Source organism: Medicago truncatula, chromosome 6, assembly GCF_003473485.1.
Source record: "Medicago truncatula cultivar Jemalong A17 chromosome 6, MtrunA17r5.0-ANR, whole genome shotgun sequence".
Lineage (NCBI taxonomy): Eukaryota > Viridiplantae > Streptophyta > Magnoliopsida > Fabales > Fabaceae > Medicago > Medicago truncatula.
The window spans coordinates 36,670,275-36,687,810 of record NC_053047.1 but is presented as its reverse complement, the minus strand read 5'-3'; the positions used below and the strand labels follow the sequence as shown (position 1 = coordinate 36,687,810).

Below are 17,536 nucleotides of genomic sequence, written 5' to 3'. Positions count from 1 at the left end.
TATATCCTTGCTTTTGTCAAACCCTGGATAAATCTTTAGTTGAGTTTAGTTTAAATCTTTAGTTTTTCTTTGGGTTCAACTCATTGTCTTTGCGGTTCAAACCCTGGATAAAAAATAAATAAATCCCTGCTTTTGTCATTTTTTTCGACGAAATTGAATTCGTGACACAGACTATAAAGAATAACTCATGAACCATTGGGCTATAGTGCTTGATGTGTTTTATTAGTTGCAATATTAGGATATATTAAAAGTTTATAACTTACACATATATAATCAATAAAAATATACAAAGGGGATGCCCTTTTTGGGTGAGATTTTTTAATTTTTTTAAGCAAAAGGAAAATTATATTAAATAAAGAGAAAAAATACAGACATTGGGGGATATTAGATCTGACTGAGGTACAACCTAAATGGGAATAGATTGTTATAAAATAGATCAAGTGGACCAACCCTAATATATCCTAACAAAATTTATTAATCACGGGTGCAACCTAGCGAACTTACGTACATGCACGAAATCAAGTTACAAAAAATATGAAGAGTGAACATCTGCGAAGAATAGTTAAGTTTAAAACTGACGAATGGATCGACCGCCAATGCGATATCAAATTTCAAGTGTTAATAGCTCCCAAAATAAAGCAGAAAGCATAAAAGCTCTTTCAAGTATAAAGTACCGGAGTGTAAGCAAACACCACAACTTGAAACCTACATATCTCAATAGATCTTGAACAATATTTGTTATAATACTATCTTTTTATAATATTTGTTTAAGTTATAAAAACAGAAAAACAATAATCATCATTCAATTGCACCATATGGTAGGGCTAATTTTTAATCATCACGGCTTCCATATAACTTTCAACAAGCATTTGCATATTTGTGATGAATTGAAAATGATGCAAATGGGAAAGAAACAAGGGTAGGGTTGTGTGTAGAATGGAATAAATGTTCTTATATTTATTTTCAAATAATTTGGACCATTGATTCGATCTAATGAAGAGTTTTTGGTGCTTCATTGGTGAGGAACTTGATTGAACCATCATCCTAAAATTCACCTTTAATAAAATGTAAAAAATAAAATAAAATGGAAGGAAAAAAAAAACATTGTTCGCTGTATTTGTGTCAAAGTTTTTTTTTTGGTTTGTTTAGCAATTACACATCTAATAAATGAGCAGTAAATCTTACGAAAAAGAAAAGGAGCTCAACTAACCAAGTTGTTTGGGCTCTAGTGGCAATGAGCTCCTTCCAAGGACGTACCCAGGGAATACCGGGTTCGATTTCCAGGGGAACAACGTTTGGCCAGTGCGCATGCCTCTACGCATGAGCCGAATCAGTCGTCCACCTTTGGTAGGTCGGTAACCGGTGCGAAAGAAAAAAAAAAAAAAAGAGCTGTACTTTATTTATTTATTTATTTTTGTCAATTGAGCAATAAACGGAGAGTATTCTTTTTCTTGATGAACAAAATTCTTTAAGTGTATTACTCAAGAAACAAAAAAACTGTATCCCTATTTTCACGAGACTTGACCTATATTATATAGAGTTAGTTTCACATGCAAGTCTAACACACTTTCATTTACTACTTTGAGATTCAATCTAGGGTTTAAACACTGATGGCAGATAACACTGAGGTACATGAAAATTCTTCATCATCTACCCAACAACATGTTAACAAAGCCAACCAAATAGTTCCATTCTACAAGCTCTTTAGTTTTGCTGATCGTCTTGACGTAACTTTGATGATCATTGGCACTATTTCTGCCATGGCTAATGGATTTGCAAGTCCTCTCATGACACTTCTTCTTGGGAAAGTCATCAATGCTTTTGGTTCCTCTAATCAATCAGAAGTTCTCAATCAAGTTTCCAAGGTTTTTATAAATATATTGCATCATTTTTGCTTTGTATTTTTTTTAGTGCAAATTAACATGCATGTATATTCTTGGAACTTTTGCAAGTTAATAATTTATCAAGAGAGTGAAGCCAAATTAATGGAATTATAAAGATTGAGTTCGATTCCCCGATACTTTACCGGTTGAGATCGGTTCTAAGGTTAACGGTCTTGGTTATCCGGAGTTTGATTGAGACTGTAGACGAGTACAAAATTAGCAATCATGAAAACACATATTCATTGAAGGGGCCTATAATAGTTTGTTTTCGCATTAATGGATCGATAGCAGATATGCAAACTAACATGATAAAGTTATAGTAATTCAAAACAAACTAATTAAATTAGTTTGAATTGATTTTTTTATACCAAAAAAATAGTTCAAATTGATTTGAATAATCAATTGAATTTACTCTAAATCTGAACCAAAATTAGTTATACAACAAAAGGGCATGCTTTCGTCAAAAAATAAACAAGGCTATTTTTTCCTTTTTTTAGGCACTCTTCTTTAAAGCGTAAGTTCATGCATTTTAAATTAAAGTACGTTATTCATCTTTACTAATTTTATTTTTTTCATTTTTACACATCTTTTTGTTGTGTACATTTTGACACTCATCTAGTGTTACCAAATATTTATTGTTCTATTACTATTTTTCTTTAATTATACATTAGGTTATAAAGTTAATGAGATATGCACAGTTAGAATTATATACGAATTGATATGATTAAAATTTAATTTGTTTCAAAATCATACATGCATAAACACCCTAAGTATATTTTTAAATGCACACATAGTAAATATATTAGCTATTAACACTTTTCTTTTACTATGTGAGTATGTGACAATTTCACTCTATGAAATTATCTAATTCACCAATATAGGTTTATTTTTCTGATAACTGCTTAATCGCTTGAAAAACTCGAGTTTCAATCTCGATTGGAACAATACGTAACCAGATTTAAGACACACAAAAGAATACTTGTTACCAAAATGGATCTATCATAGCATGCACTAATTACCATAATATTAAACATTCTTTAACACAGTTCAAATTTCAGGTATCATTGCTATTTGTTTACCTGGCTATTGGGTCTGGAATAACATCATTTCTACGTAAGACCACACTTTTTTACTTTGTTTGCTTATTTATTGTGTTCGAGACTAATTATTGCATTCATTCTGATAATGAGGGTGACTTTGTTGCATGCTGCAGAGGTATCATGTTGGATGGTGACAGGAGAAAGACAATCTGCGAGGATTCGTAGTTTGTACTTGAAAACCATATTAAAGCAGGATATTGCATTCTTTGACACTGAAACAAACACAGGAGAGGTAATTAGTAGAATGTCTGGTGACACAATTCTCATTCAAGAAGCTATGGGAGAAAAGGTATATAAATCTTCCTCTTTTAGTATACAATCACATTCATTAATTGTTAGTATAAATGTTTGTACAAGTTTTCACTGTGGAAGATTAATTGTCAGTGTAAATGTTTTTACAAGTTTTACTGTGGAAGTGAAGTGACCTATACATTTTAATGTACTTAGTAACTTGTTTTGCAAGAAACCTTATGAAAAACTCCAATTTTGTGTAAATAGTGAAGTAACTTGTTTTTCAAGTAACTTATTAACTTTTGCAATGTCGGGAATTTTTACTTGAAGTTACTGGTCAACACGATGGATGTTAATCTAATTTTAATTCTGACAGGTTGGGAAGTTTCTTCAACTTGGTTCAACTTTTTTTGGTGGCTTTGTAATTGCATTTATAAAAGGATGGCGCTTAGCTCTAGTCTTACTCGCATGTGTACCTTGTATTGTTGTTGCCGGTGCTTTCATGGCTATGGTGATGGCTAAAATGGCAATTCGCGGACAAGTTGCTTATGCAGAAGCAGGAAATGTTGCTAATCAAACAGTTGGATCCATGAGAACAGTAAGAAATTTGCATCAGTTCAGAAATATTGAATGATTAATTTCAGTTTGTATTTTTTACCTTTAATTTTGAAAATTCATCAGGTTGCATCTTTTACTGGTGAGAAAAAAGCCATAGAGAAGTATAATAGCAAGATAAAAATTGCTTATACTGCAATGGTTCAACAAAGCATAGCATCAGGGATAGGAATGGGAACGCTTCTCCTTATTATCTTCTGCTCTTACGGACTTGCCATGTGGTATGGTTCCAAGCTAGTGATTGCGAAAGGATATAATGGCGGAACGGTCATGACTGTGGTCATAGCTCTTGTGACTGGTTCAATGTAAGTGAGACATTGGTACCTGATTGAATAAATTGCATTGTTTAGGCATATGATTTTTTTGTTATGAATTTTCATTGATGGACAGGTCATTAGGTCAGACATCCCCAAGCTTACATGCATTTGCTGCAGGCAAAGCAGCAGCATATAAAATGTTTGAGACGATTAAAAGAAAGCCAAAAATCGATGCATATGATACCAGTGGTCTTGTGTTGGAAGATATAAAGGGAGATATTGAACTCAGAGATGTTCACTTCAGATACCCTGCAAGACCAGATGTGGAGATCTTTGCTGGATTCTCATTGTTTGTTCCAAGTGGCACAACTACTGCTTTGGTCGGTCAAAGTGGAAGTGGGAAGTCTACTGTAATCAGTTTACTGGAAAGATTCTATGACCCTAATGCTGGAGAAGTACTTATAGATGGTGTGAATTTGAAGAACTTGCAACTTAGATGGATACGAGAACAGATTGGACTAGTTAGTCAAGAACCTATCTTGTTTACTACTTCTATCCGAGAGAACATAGCATATGGGAAAGAAGGTGCAACTGATGAGGAGATAACAACAGCAATAACACTTGCTAATGCCAAAAACTTCATCGACAGGCTGCCTCAGGTGTGTGTGTATAAATTCTTGTGTTTTGACTAATTTGAATCGTATTAAATATTGCAGAATGTGATTCTTATGTTTTGAATGATGCGGTATATATTGTATTTGCAGGGTCTTGATACAATGGCAGGGCAAAATGGGACTCAACTTTCTGGAGGGCAAAAGCAAAGAATTGCAATTGCTAGGGCAATATTGAAGAACCCTAAAATTCTTCTTCTTGATGAAGCAACAAGTGCGTTGGATGCTGAGTCTGAACATATTGTTCAAGAAGCATTAGAAAAAATTATATTAAAAAGGACTACTATTGTCGTTGCGCATCGTTTGACTACTATCATACATGCTGACACAATCGCAGTGGTTCAACAGGGGAAAATCGTCGAGAGAGGTTGGTTATACACATGAACTAACATTTTTAGTATGAGAATCCAATTTTGTAAGATTTTGGAATACTGTATTCACTTTTTCATGCTTCCTTTTTTGTAGGAACTCATAGCGAGTTAACCATGGATCCTCACGGTGCTTATTCTCAACTTATTCGTCTACAAGAAGGAGAAAAAGAAGCTGAAGGTAGCAGAAGTTCTGAAGTAGATAAGTTCGGTGACAATTTAAATATAGATATTCACATGGCTGGATCTTCAACTCAGAGAATTTCCTTTGTCAGATCAATAAGCCAAACTTCATCGATGAGTCATCGACATTCCCAGTTGTCTGGAGAAATAGTAGATGCAAATATTGAACAAGGTCAAGTTGATAACAACGAAAAACCTAAAATGTCAATGAAAAATTCTATATGGCGTTTGGCCAAGTTGAACAAGCCGGAGCTTCCTGTCATACTACTTGGAACCATTGCTGCAATGGTAAATGGTGTCGTGTTCCCTATATTTGGCTTCTTGTTTTCAGCAGTCATTAGTATGTTTTATAAACCTCCAGAACAGCAGAGGAAAGAGTCCAGGTTTTGGTCACTTGTATATGTGGGTTTAGGTTTGGTTACACTAGTAGTTTTTCCACTAAAGAATTACTTCTTTGGGACTGCTGGTGGAAAACTTATTGAAAGAATTCGTTCATTGACATTTGCGAAGATTGTGCACCAAGAAATTAGATGGTTTGATGATCCAGCACATTCAAGGTATGTACAAATTGTATTTTACTTCAAGACAAAATTTATGATGAATTTATTAGTTCTACGCATGAAACTGAAAGAAATGAATCACCTTGCAGTGGTGCAGTTGGTGCAAGGTTATCCGTTGACGCATCAACTGTGAAAGGTATTGTTGGCGACAGCTTGTCCCTCCTGGTGCAGAACATAACAACGGTGGTAGCTGGTCTAGTTATAGCATTCACTGCTAATTGGATTCTAGCTTTTATAGTTTTGGCTGTGTCACCTTTGATTCTTATGCAAGGAATGGTTCAAATGAAGTTTCTTAAAGGGTTTAGTGGTGATGCCAAGGTTAGTCTTACTTGAAGGTTTCTCAATTACATTATACTTTGCGGAAATCATGAGATTTTTTTTTCTTTAATCCGTCTGTATAGGTTATGTATGAAGAGGCAAGTCAGGTGGCAAGTGATGCTGTCAGTAGCATCAGAACTGTTGCGTCATTTTGTGCAGAATCAAAGGTGATGGACATGTACGGGAAAAAATGTTCTGGACCAGCGAAACAAGGTGTTCGCTCGGGGCTTGTTAGTGGTGTAGGATTTGGTTTATCTTTTTTAATTCTATATTGCACAAATGCTTTCATCTTCTACATAGGATCTATTTTAGTGCATCACAGGAAAGCAACGTTTGTAGAAATTTTCAGGGTACAGATGATTTTACAATCACCTAACTTGGCTTAATTTATATTTACTCAATGTTTCCTTTAATCTGGTTCTTACAAAATAAATTATGCAGGTTTTCTTTAGTTTGACAATGACAGCAATGTCTGTTTCCCAGTCTTCTACATTGTTTCCCGACACTAACAAGGCCATAGATTCCGCAGCTTCAATATTTAACATTCTTGACAGCAAACCTGATATTGATTCCAGCAGCAATGATGGTGTAACACAAGAAACTGTCGTTGGCAACATCGAACTTCAACACGTCAACTTTAGTTACCCAACAAGACCCGACATTCAAATTTTCAAAGATTTAACCCTAAGCATCCCATCTGCAAAGGTAAACTTTTAGTTCTACAAATCAGTATTGAGAATGTGTAAAGTATGTATTTAAATTGATGATATATGTATGTCTTTGCAGACTGTTGCTTTGGTTGGAGAAAGCGGCAGTGGAAAATCAACAGTTATCAGCCTCTTAGAGAGATTTTATGACCCTAATTCCGGACGCGTATTACTAGATGGAGTGGATATCAAAACTTTCAGAATAAGCTGGTTGAGACAACAAATGGGTTTGGTTGGTCAAGAGCCTATTCTTTTCAACGAAAGCATTCGCGCCAACATAGCTTATGGTAAAGAAGATGGTGCTACGGAGGATGAGATCATAGCAGCAGCGAACGCAGCCAATGCACACAACTTCATAAGTTCTCTTCCTGATGGTTATGACACTTCTGTTGGCGAAAGAGGCACACAACTATCTGGAGGACAGAAGCAGCGCATTGCGATTGCAAGAGCCATGCTGAAAAACCCTAAAATACTTTTGCTTGATGAGGCAACAAGTGCACTTGATGCCGAGTCAGAGCGTATAGTTCAAGAGGCTCTAGATAGAGTGAGTTTGAACAGAACTACTGTCATCGTGGCTCATCGTCTTACAACAATTCGAGGCGCTGATACTATAGCAGTAATAAAAAATGGGATGGTTGCTGAAAAGGGAAGACATGATGAGTTGATGAACAATACTCATGGTGTTTATGCTTCATTAGTAGCTCTTCATTCAACTGCATCATAAGATATTTCTACTTTCTATTTTCTGTTTATAACTTCTTAGAGATTAGAGCCTAGTGGTTACTAAAATCTAGTTGATTTCAGCATTTTAATATTTAGTAAATTAAACCAATAATTGATTGAGTCCTTTATTTATTTTTACTCCTATCTGAGACATTCAAATTCAATTAGCAATTATGACATCAAATTTGGAATTGGATAGCATTATGAGTAGCTACAATACAAGCAACTATTAGATGCAGTTCATATATAAAAATCCATGAAAATGATCATTATAAAATGCTTAGATAACTTGTTATATAATTTCTAATAACTAGAATTTGATGAACATTTTACTAAATTTGGTGCTCAAAATATTCGACATGCTTGCAACATATAAGACATAGATTATAATATTACAGACGCTCAACCCATCATATTAACACATAACATTGTTTCTCAATATTTACTTATAATTTTGAAATATGTGAATATTGTTGGATATTTAGAATTTCTACAGTTTAGACACTTAGTGTTGGAACACTAGTTAATTCTAGTGAAAAGTTGGATAGAAAAACACTATGTAAGAATTAGTGTGCGTGACTTAAAAATGTCTCACATTGGTGAGGCACACCAACTAGCAAGTGTTTATATAAGGGTGGGGTGACCTCCAAGGGTATGTCCTTGGGTATTTTGTGAACAGGTGAGCGTTTAGAAAAACATATATATCGTGCGATGACGCCGCCGGTCAAATGATATATATTTTTGTGTTGTCACTTGAAAATGATAAATTAATTAATTTAATCGTTATCCTTAAGTCACTCGTTTTTTTGTTACGAACTCTGCCTATAAAAGGAGAGCTCCCCCACTCATTCTTTACAGCGAAATTCATAGTTGATGATTCCTGTGCTTGGGTCAAATGATATATATTTTTGTGTTGTCACTTGAAAATGATAAATTAATTAATTAATCAATTTAATCATTATCCTTAAGTCACTCGTTTTTTTGTTACGAACTCAGCCTATAAAAGGAGAGCTCCCCCACTCATTCTTTACACCGAAATTCATAGTTGATGATTCCTGTGCTTTTCGTCTATTCTCCCTCCTTCGACTTGTGTTGACGAGTCCTTCTTCTGCTTCTACTCCTTTCTGTCCCTTCAATTTTGATAAGAGTGGTTACGTACCATATTGAGTGGTTTTAATCGAACAATTAAGCCATGTTTTTGAGGTGTATATTCTCGAACAATTACATAATGTGCAGTACGTAATTGAACAGTGATCTGGGCTATTTTATCTTGGAGGCGTCACAGTTGTTAGTCTACCTTGCACAAACTTAGGTAGTGTCGTAAAACGTCTTAAAAAGAGCGACTTGATCGTGACTCAACCCGGTAATTACTTTGGTAGTAGTTTCTGATTTTTAAAACACGAAAACAACACTTAGTGAAGTAAAAAATAATACCTGAATTTTTTTTGCTTTACTAACAACAAAATGAGAATAAGGATATGATTCTAAAATGTTATTAAGAATGTATTGAAATTTTAATATGAACAAGTAAGACTTGGAGAGCAAGTTTCCTTCAAATTATAAGAGTGCTTAATTTTGAAATGAGCCTTTCTATTCTGAACTCCCGTCCTAATCTCCATTCTAAAGTTTTTTCAGTAAATCTTGAAGTTATTCTTTTGATAGAATTATTATTGACCATAATCTCCCTAATCTTAGATTCAAGGTTATAATCTCGTTAGACGGTAGTTTGTCACATTGTGGATAAACAATATATGTGAGATTCTTGCCACAATGTCACAGATGTATTGTGGAGTCCAATTTTAGCTATTAATTAGGACAGCTATTATTTTGTTTCCATCTAACACAAGTCAAAGAATCACGGCTGTTGACATATGATGTGCACGTGAGGTTAATGGGCTAACATGTGTTGGTACGTAGCACCGCTTGAAAATGCTAATCGACATGCTTAACTTCTTGAAAAATATTTGATAGACACCTATAAAAAAGTCATATTAGTAGTATAATGAAAAAAAGAGAAAAAAGAGATAATGCGGTGTTGAATATATCATTATTAAACTTTGAATTTGAAGTTTTATTTATATTTTTAGCTCTCAATCTTCAAATTTATTTATGAATTTAAATTTGAAACTTAATTTTTTTTTTTTTTTTGAAGAATTGAAACTAGAAAATTGATATGCAAACATATCAAAATGATGTGAAAAGGGATTAAGAACTTATATATCGTTATTAGAAATTAAATTAAGCAACTATATGTGTAATTTTACATTTAAAAACGATTATGACAAATCAACCTATACAAGATTTAAATATTTCATAAATATGATGTTTGGTTTGTTTTTTAAAATATTATTGTAAAGATGAGTGATCTTTGAAAACTACAATGTGACAATGTTTTGGACAATTGTATAAATGTTAGTTTGATAGAGAGAAAAGAATAATATTAAATTGACAACCATATAAAAATTCGATGTTTCTTAAGACTATATGATGTCATACAGCATTTTAATGTCAAAAATGGTGTAAAGTGGATACATTCAACTTTTTACAAAATTTAAAAAATTTATTTTAAATATAAAATTTTATTTTTTTACTTTCTTACTAGTACCTTCATCATAGTTGCTAATTATTTTTCTTCTCTATAATTGAAGTGAGAAAAGGTTGAAGAATGCTATTGTACATCTTCTCCACCGACTGGCCAACATTATCTCATAGAAATGCACATATTTCTCTATGATAGTTATTTAACATGTGATAATCATGATAAAATAGTACTTCCTCTAAAAAAAATGTACACATTATTAGAAGTCTTTTAGCATCTTTCTTAATATAATATATATTTTTGTTCATGCCCCACAATCCCACTCAACTTGGTCCCCCGTCACCACCCTTATGCAAATTAATTTAAAATACAAAAAACTCATTACCTTTTAAGTCCTATAAATAGATACATACTCTTTCTATATTAATACACAAAAAATATTCATCTAATCTATTCTTCTAAATCCTTAGAGAAAAATGAAAACCTCATTCTTAGCATTTTCCATCCTTTGTTTAGCCTTCATTTGCAAAACTATTGCAGCACCTGAACCAGTTCTTGACATTTCAGGAAAACAATTAACAACAGGTGTGAAATACTATATTTTACCAGTCATAAGAGGTAAAGGTGGTGGTTTAACAGTGGCAAACCATGGTGAAAACAACCAAACATGTCCCCTTTATGTTGTTCAAGAGAAGCTTGAAGTAAAGAATGGTGAAGCAGTTACTTTCACACCTTATAATGCTAAACAAGGTGTGATTCTAACTTCTACTGATCTCAATATTAAGTCCTTTGTAACAAAAACGAAATGTCCTCAAACACAAGTTTGGAAGCTTCTTAAAGAGTTGACAGGGGTGTGGTTTTTAGCTACAGGGGGTGTAGAAGGTAATCCAAGTATGGCAACTGTTGGTAATTGGTTTAAGATTGAGAAAGCTGATAAAGATTATGTGCTTTCTTTCTGTCCTGCTGAAGCTTGCAAATGTCAAACTTTGTGTAGGGAACTAGGGTTGTTTGTTGATGATAAGGGAAATAAGCACTTAGCTCTTAGTGATCAAATCCCATCATTTAGGGTTGTATTTAAAAGGGCTTGAATGTGTGAAATAACACTATAGTTTCATAAATGTTATGCAATTATGCATATCATATGGTTTTGTTGAAGGAATAATATCACTAATCAGTGATCATCTCCATTTCTATCACTTGTTCCATGCTCTACTTTATTGTATGTATTTCAGGTCAGCTCAGTGATAAGAGTTTGACTTTTAAATAATTGAATTCAAATCTTCTCGATAATGGTTGTAAAATGATCATTAGTGCCGCTTTAATAATAATAATTTCCCTCTATCCAATTTGTTTTTTTATTAAATACAAAAGGTAAAAACAAAAGTAGAAGGAGAGAGCCAACCTCATAAAGGCATAAATTTTTGTGGCAAGACATATATTTCTTAGTTTCATGGTTTAGAATGAAGGAAGAATGGAAATTCAACAAGAGAAACAATCGACCTAACTTGAGCAATTGCATTCCTTTTACTTTATTTTAGTATTCACAAACAAAAAGTTCTTTAAATTTATCCAATTTTCCTATAAGCACTTAATTAAATTGTTTACCAAAATAGGCAAAAAAAAAAAATGTTAACTATACTACAAGTTATGTCTTTTATTTTCTAATGAAACTTAGGTACTATTTCTTAATCACCAAACCAAGAAGTGATGAAATACATGCAACAACAATAAGATAAAAGACTTATATTGCTAAACATCCCATTCACTTTATAACCATTGCTCTAACGACATGGTTAGCAAGACTCGATAAAAATTTCTATTTATAATTTCCTTAACCATTGCTCTGACGACACTGGTTAGCAAGATCCAATAAAAAAAATGAAGCATATATACTGAGACATTAGACACTAACATCTAGACATCTATAATAACTTGAGAAAATATAGTCACATATGTCAGCTTCTGAACACTAACATGTTTCGGACCTGCCTTCTGGTGTGAATTGTCAATGTTTCAAAATATAAAAGATAGCTACACAATCGTAACCGTGGCTGAAAATTTAAAACCTTGATTGGGAGTTCGTAGTGTGAAATAGAAATCAGTGTGATACCTAAATTTCATATATTTAAGTGTGGAGAAGTGAAGAATCTGTGTTTTGAATCTCGACCTCTGTAAATAATATCTTTAGTAGCTAGCAATTAATCTACACTTACATGAATTTTAAAAATAACAAATTATTTCTTTATATCAATACTTATATAGTGAATATGTGAAAGTCCTCATGAACTTAGATCATTTGGTAAGGGATAATGCACAATATGTGCAGGGGCTGGGGTTCGAACCCCAGACATCCCACTTATTTATCTTTAAGGTGAATTTCTCTAGCCACTAGACTACTTGACAAAAAAAAGTGAATATGTGAAAAATAACACATTTTTATCAATCTTATTATTACAACTATTGTTTTAATTCATGCGAAATTTGTTGGATGATCTTACAGTAACTTATGCAGAATCATGTGACGGAAACGACTTCTATTTGGCATAAGGACGTTCCGATGAAGGTGGTGTTGTTTGTGTGGCGTATGTTTCGTGATCGGTTGCCTACTAAGGTTAATCTTCATAGGCGTCATGTTTTAGATGTTGATGCCCAATTTTGTGTTGCTGATTGTGGTCTCATTGAAACATCCAATCATTTATTTCTTCATTGTAATTTTTTTTGTTCGGTTTGGAGTGTCATTTTTCACTGGATTGGCGTTGTTACAGTCATGCCTCATACCGTCCAAAGGCATTTTCATCAGTTTAGTTTTTTATGCGGTGTCTCTAAGACGAAGCAATCTATTCTTCAGGTGATTTGGTTTGCGACTATGTGGGAGATTTGGAAGGAAAGGAATAATAGGATTTTTAATGCAAAGGTTAGTTCTATTATGCAGGTGGTGGACAGGATTAAGTTGTTAACTTTCCAGTGGTTGAAAGTGAAGTTTGTCACTCTTCCCTTTAACTATGATGGTTGGTGGCTTAGTCCATTTACTTTACTAGGAATAGGCTAACGGTTGTTTGGTGCTAAGCTGTTTTGTGGTGCTTGCTCTTGTTTTTCTTGTAAAGTTCGTACTTTGTATCTTTTCTAAGGTTATTATTCCTTTGCACACCTTGTGCTAGGAAGACCTTTGTTGTGTTAATATATCTAGTTTCTTCCGAAAAAAACTTATGGGGTATTTTACTTTATCCCCCCAAATTTATAAGGAAAAAACAAATATGTCGACACAAAAGTTAACCAAAACGCAAGTCAAGTAATTGTCACGGCTGACATGCGCATATAATGTGCTAACATGTTACTGTGTTGGCACTACGGTTTGCAATTAACCCACTAACACTTTCTCTGGATATGGCTACAACTGTTTTTGGAGCAATTTTTCTCTATTCCATAATTTTTTTATTAAACTCGGTATCCATTTATTTTAAAAATATTATGTCAGAAAGTGTACTTTTAGACGACATATTATACTAAAATGCGCACTTTTTTTTTAACACCTAGGGCACAATGCCCTAGAAAAGAAAGACTACGTTGATATTAAATGAGGGATACATATTTAAGAAGATCAACGAAGTAACTAAGTCACAATCGAAGTTGGCTAATGCATCTGCACTTTCATTAAGCACAACTTTTTCCAATGTACATTTTTATTTTGTAAAAGAATAAAAGTTATGCTTTAAAATTAAAAACACATTTTTTTAAAAGATTAAAAATAATTAATATATATATATATATATATATATATATATATATACACACACACACGTATACATATAGCTTTCTTTAAACCATCGCACTACGATTTTATCATGATAATCATGTGTTAAAAAACTCTTGTACAGTGCTTGCACATTGCTGTGAGATAAGGTTGGCCAGTGGCCACAGAGGAAAATATATACTATTGCACAAATGATGAATTTCTTGAACCTTTTTCTCACTTCAATAATATAGAAAATAAGTTGTTAATATATTTTTCTTTTCATGTCCCACAATCCACTCATGTAAGTCATAATAGAATTTGGATCTGCTTCCTTCAAAAAAAATAAAAATTAATTTGGACCTACTGTAATAAGCAAATCTGCGTATTTACTCAGTCACCAAGTTGATAATTGTTGAATTAAGATCAAACAATTTAAATTTTTAAGTTTTTTAATGAGAGAAACTCCTCCAACTTCTCTTTAAACTTTCTTTCTCCTTCGTTCATCGAGGATGGGTGGTTTTAGGTCATATTTTGATCTAGAATCACCCCTCTACATCTTTTTTCCCCTTTTCTTTCAATCTATTTATCAAGTTTTTCCTTTTGTGTTTTTTTGTGATTTTGTCGTCTAAGTGCGGCGTTGTGTTGTTCGTCCTCTTATGCGGCGTTTGATTTCGCGTCTTGTCGCGGTGTTTGTTAACTTCATATTGAAAGATCTACATCAGTCAATTACAAATTCAACCAATGATTTGAACGTCAACGTTGCAAATCCGGAAGCATGTGTATTTTGGTGACTTAAGTTTTATCATATTATTTTGTAAGCATTTTACCGTTGTATGCTATTAACTTGGTTGTTATGAGTTTGTTCGCAGATTCACCTTTTACGTTTTTAGCGATGTTTGTATCTGATATACTTTATTAATTTGAATGAATGAATATCATTTTGTTTTTGTCAAAAAAAAAAAAAAAAAACAATCTAAATACCAAACGGCTTCCGACATTATGATTGTGGCAATGCGTGGGCCGTGGATAGACAACTATAGCAAATCCAAATCTTTATGGAAATTGACCAAAAACACACAAATTTCATGTTCTACTATTTGTCCTATAAATAGAGACATATGATAGGCCGCAAGTGTATGATAACTACGTCGGTTTTAGTATAAAAGGTTGTCGAATTCACAAAGATCAACTTATAAGTATCGCAATCTATCATTGCTAATCTCAAAACAATTTGTTTCGCACATAAAACTAAAATAATGAATTTAATTTAATAATAACAACGAGAGGTCGGAATGTAGTTCTCATCGACCTTTTTTGATACTCACAAAACAATACTTTTATAATTAAAAGAAGATAATTTTCTTCGCGGAAAAAAATAAAGTTAAAAGATACTGCTTACTCTAATGTATGCGTTGTTAGAAATCAAACCTTGTAATAACCCGCTTTCGCGTGGTACGGATTACAACTTTGATGTCCTGCTTTATCTGATGCTAAACTACTACTTTTAGTTTCCTTAACAAATGCCCCAAGGGCACTTGTTAACCGGACCTTTTTTTTTAATTGCATGCGAAGAACCTGTAGTGCCGCTAATCTTACTAGGTACGTAGACAAAATCGGGCGCTCTTTTCGAGCTAGACACCGATTGCAATTTGACACCCAGTCAGGTTTTGAAACTCAGACTGAAATAGGTGACAATAATAATAATGACAACCAGCCCCTTAAGGACTTTGATATGCCATCTGATGAGGATCACCATACGAACATTGTTCGTCCTAAAATTGCAGTGAATAATTTCAAACTTAAACCCTCTCTGCTGCAAATAGTACAGCAGAACCAATTTTTTGGAAATCCGACAGAGAACCCGAACTTGCACCTATCAGTCTTCGTGTAGTTCGCTGATATGCTTAAGAGCGATGGTGTCAATCTCGAATCCATTTGCTTGCGTTTATCCCCATTCTCCCTTAGGGACAGACCTAGAGCATGGCTGCAATCCCTATTGTTTAATTCCATTATGGCATGGAATGAACTTAAGAAAGTGTTCCTCGCTAGATACTTCGCTATCCAGAGAAACATAAAAACCTCACTCTTAGCATTTTCCATTTATTTAGCCGTCATCATAGAACTTTTTCATTTGCAAAACTATTGCACCATAAGAACCAGTTCTTGACATTTCAGGTAAGCAAATGACAATAGGTGTCAAGTCCTACATTTTACCATTCATAAGAAGCAAAGGTGCTACATAATTATAATGCTAAAGATAAAGAAGGTGTATGATTTTAACCTCAACTGATCTCAACATTAAATCCTATGTAACAAAAACTACATGTGCTCAATCACAAGTTTGGCAGCTTTCTAAAGTGTTGTCAGGGGTGTGGTTTTTTAGTACTGAGGGTGTAGAAGGAAATCCATGTTTTAATACTAATGCTTACTCCTTCCGTTTCTAAATAGAAGTAAAATTGATTTTTTAGGTTCATTCAATTAATAATGTATGTGGTTCATATTATGGACCACATACATCATTAAATGAATGAACCTAAAAAAACAATTTTGTTTATATTAAAAAACAGAAGGAGTATTGGTTTAAGATTGAGAAAGCTGATAATGATTATGTGCTTTCTTTTTGTCCTTTAGTTTGTCAATGTCAGACTTTAGTGATAAAATTCCATCATTTAGGGTTATGTTTAAAAGCACCTAATTAGTTCTAAGTGAAACAACATTAGAAATGAATAAAATTAGTTCTAAGTGATAAACTTTTGGGAAAGACCTGTATATCATAAATGTCATGTACTTATGCATCTCGTATGTTTCAATGCGTTTCATGTTAGTTCAATGGTAAGAGTCTAACTTTGTAATTTAGAAGAATAGAGTTCAAATGCTCTCAAAGATGATTGTAAAATGGTCATTAGCGTCTCTTTAATTAAATAACAATTATCCTTTTCCCTATTTTATAAAGAAAATTGCACATCATATGATTATGTTTAAGTGTATGCACACCATTTTGATGCACATTTTGTGAAGGAATTATCTCAATTATTAGTGATCATGCCCTTTTTTTATAATCTTATTTCTCTATCTCTTGTTTTATCTTCTAGTTTCTATATGTTGTTTGTTTTGCAAGGAAAAAACAGTAGCAGAGACCCATTGACAAAAAGGCTTAAATTTGTTTTGTAAAAAAACAAGAGAAACAAATGTCACACCTATAACTTGTTTTATCCTATTTGTACTCATTCCCTGTATGCTTACACAAAAAGTTCTTAAAGTTGATCAAGTTTCCCTACAAAAGCTTAATTAATTTTTTTTATCCAAACAAAAACAAAAAGAGGTTGTTGATGTCTTTTATCATGGCATGAAACTTAGTTTTTCATTTCTTAATCAACCAAGAAATAAGGGACGATTTAAATACAACAACCAAAAGATATAAGTGAAGGGATTTTAAGAGGGGTTTTTCAAAATTTTAATCCTCTTTGCGGAAGAAATCCCAATGAAACGGATCTTGATTAAATCATTAATCACAAATCAAACAGAAACTTAAACACTTTAAGATTCATGTGTTTACCTCTTGAAGAGCAGAACCTTTGTAGAAGAAATATTTCTGATCACGAGCAAAGCAAAGCAGCTATGCCTCTACTCAGTCCACACGAACAGAAC

The 17,536-nt window shown here is 33.2% G+C and overlaps 2 protein-coding genes across 4 annotated transcripts; both read left to right on the top strand.

The window, feature by feature from the left end:
• The first annotated feature begins 1,610 nt into the window (after positions 1-1,610).
• LOC11416175 (ABC transporter B family member 9) lies at positions 1,611-7,617 on the top strand. Of its 3 annotated transcripts, XM_024785416.1 has the most exons (13): positions 1,611-1,865; positions 2,942-2,996; positions 3,097-3,272; positions 3,591-3,812; positions 3,896-4,134; positions 4,220-4,745; positions 4,851-5,124; positions 5,223-5,331; positions 5,401-5,865; positions 5,958-6,186; positions 6,270-6,536; positions 6,628-6,891; positions 6,973-7,617. In XM_024785416.1, exons 1-13 carry the CDS (start codon positions 1,611-1,613, stop codon positions 7,615-7,617), a joined length of 3,726 nt encoding a protein of 1,241 aa, XP_024641184.1. The 3 variants fall into 3 exon arrangements, with proteins under 3 accessions (XP_024641184.1, XP_024641183.1, XP_003620170.2); XM_024785415.1 differs by having other exon boundaries at positions 5,223-5,865; positions 5,976-6,186; XM_003620122.2 differs by having other exon boundaries at positions 5,223-5,865.
• A 2,960-nt stretch (positions 7,618-10,577) lies between these two features.
• Positions 10,578-11,445, top strand: LOC11420195 (kunitz trypsin inhibitor 5). The gene has a single exon (XM_003620121.4). The coding sequence runs from the start codon at positions 10,632-10,634 to the stop codon at positions 11,241-11,243; it is 612 nt and encodes a 203-aa protein (XP_003620169.1). The 5' UTR covers positions 10,578-10,631; the 3' UTR covers positions 11,244-11,445.
• Positions 11,446-17,536: the final 6,091 nt, after the last annotated feature.

Bases quoted from the DNA above. Each gene is read 5' to 3' on its own strand.
- LOC11416175 (XM_003620122.2), top strand. From the start codon at position 1,611: ATGGCAGATAACACTGAGGTACATGAAAATTCTTCATCATCTACCCAA. The intron at 1,866-2,941 runs GTTTTTATAAAT...TTCAAATTTCAG, and splicing joins TTCTCAATCAAGTTTCCAAG to GTATCATTGCTATTTGTTTA. The intron at 6,537-6,627 runs GTACAGATGATT...TAAATTATGCAG, and splicing joins CGTTTGTAGAAATTTTCAGG to GTTTTCTTTAGTTTGACAAT.
- LOC11420195 (XM_003620121.4), top strand. From the start codon at position 10,632: ATGAAAACCTCATTCTTAGCATTTTCCATCCTTTGTTTAGCCTTCATT.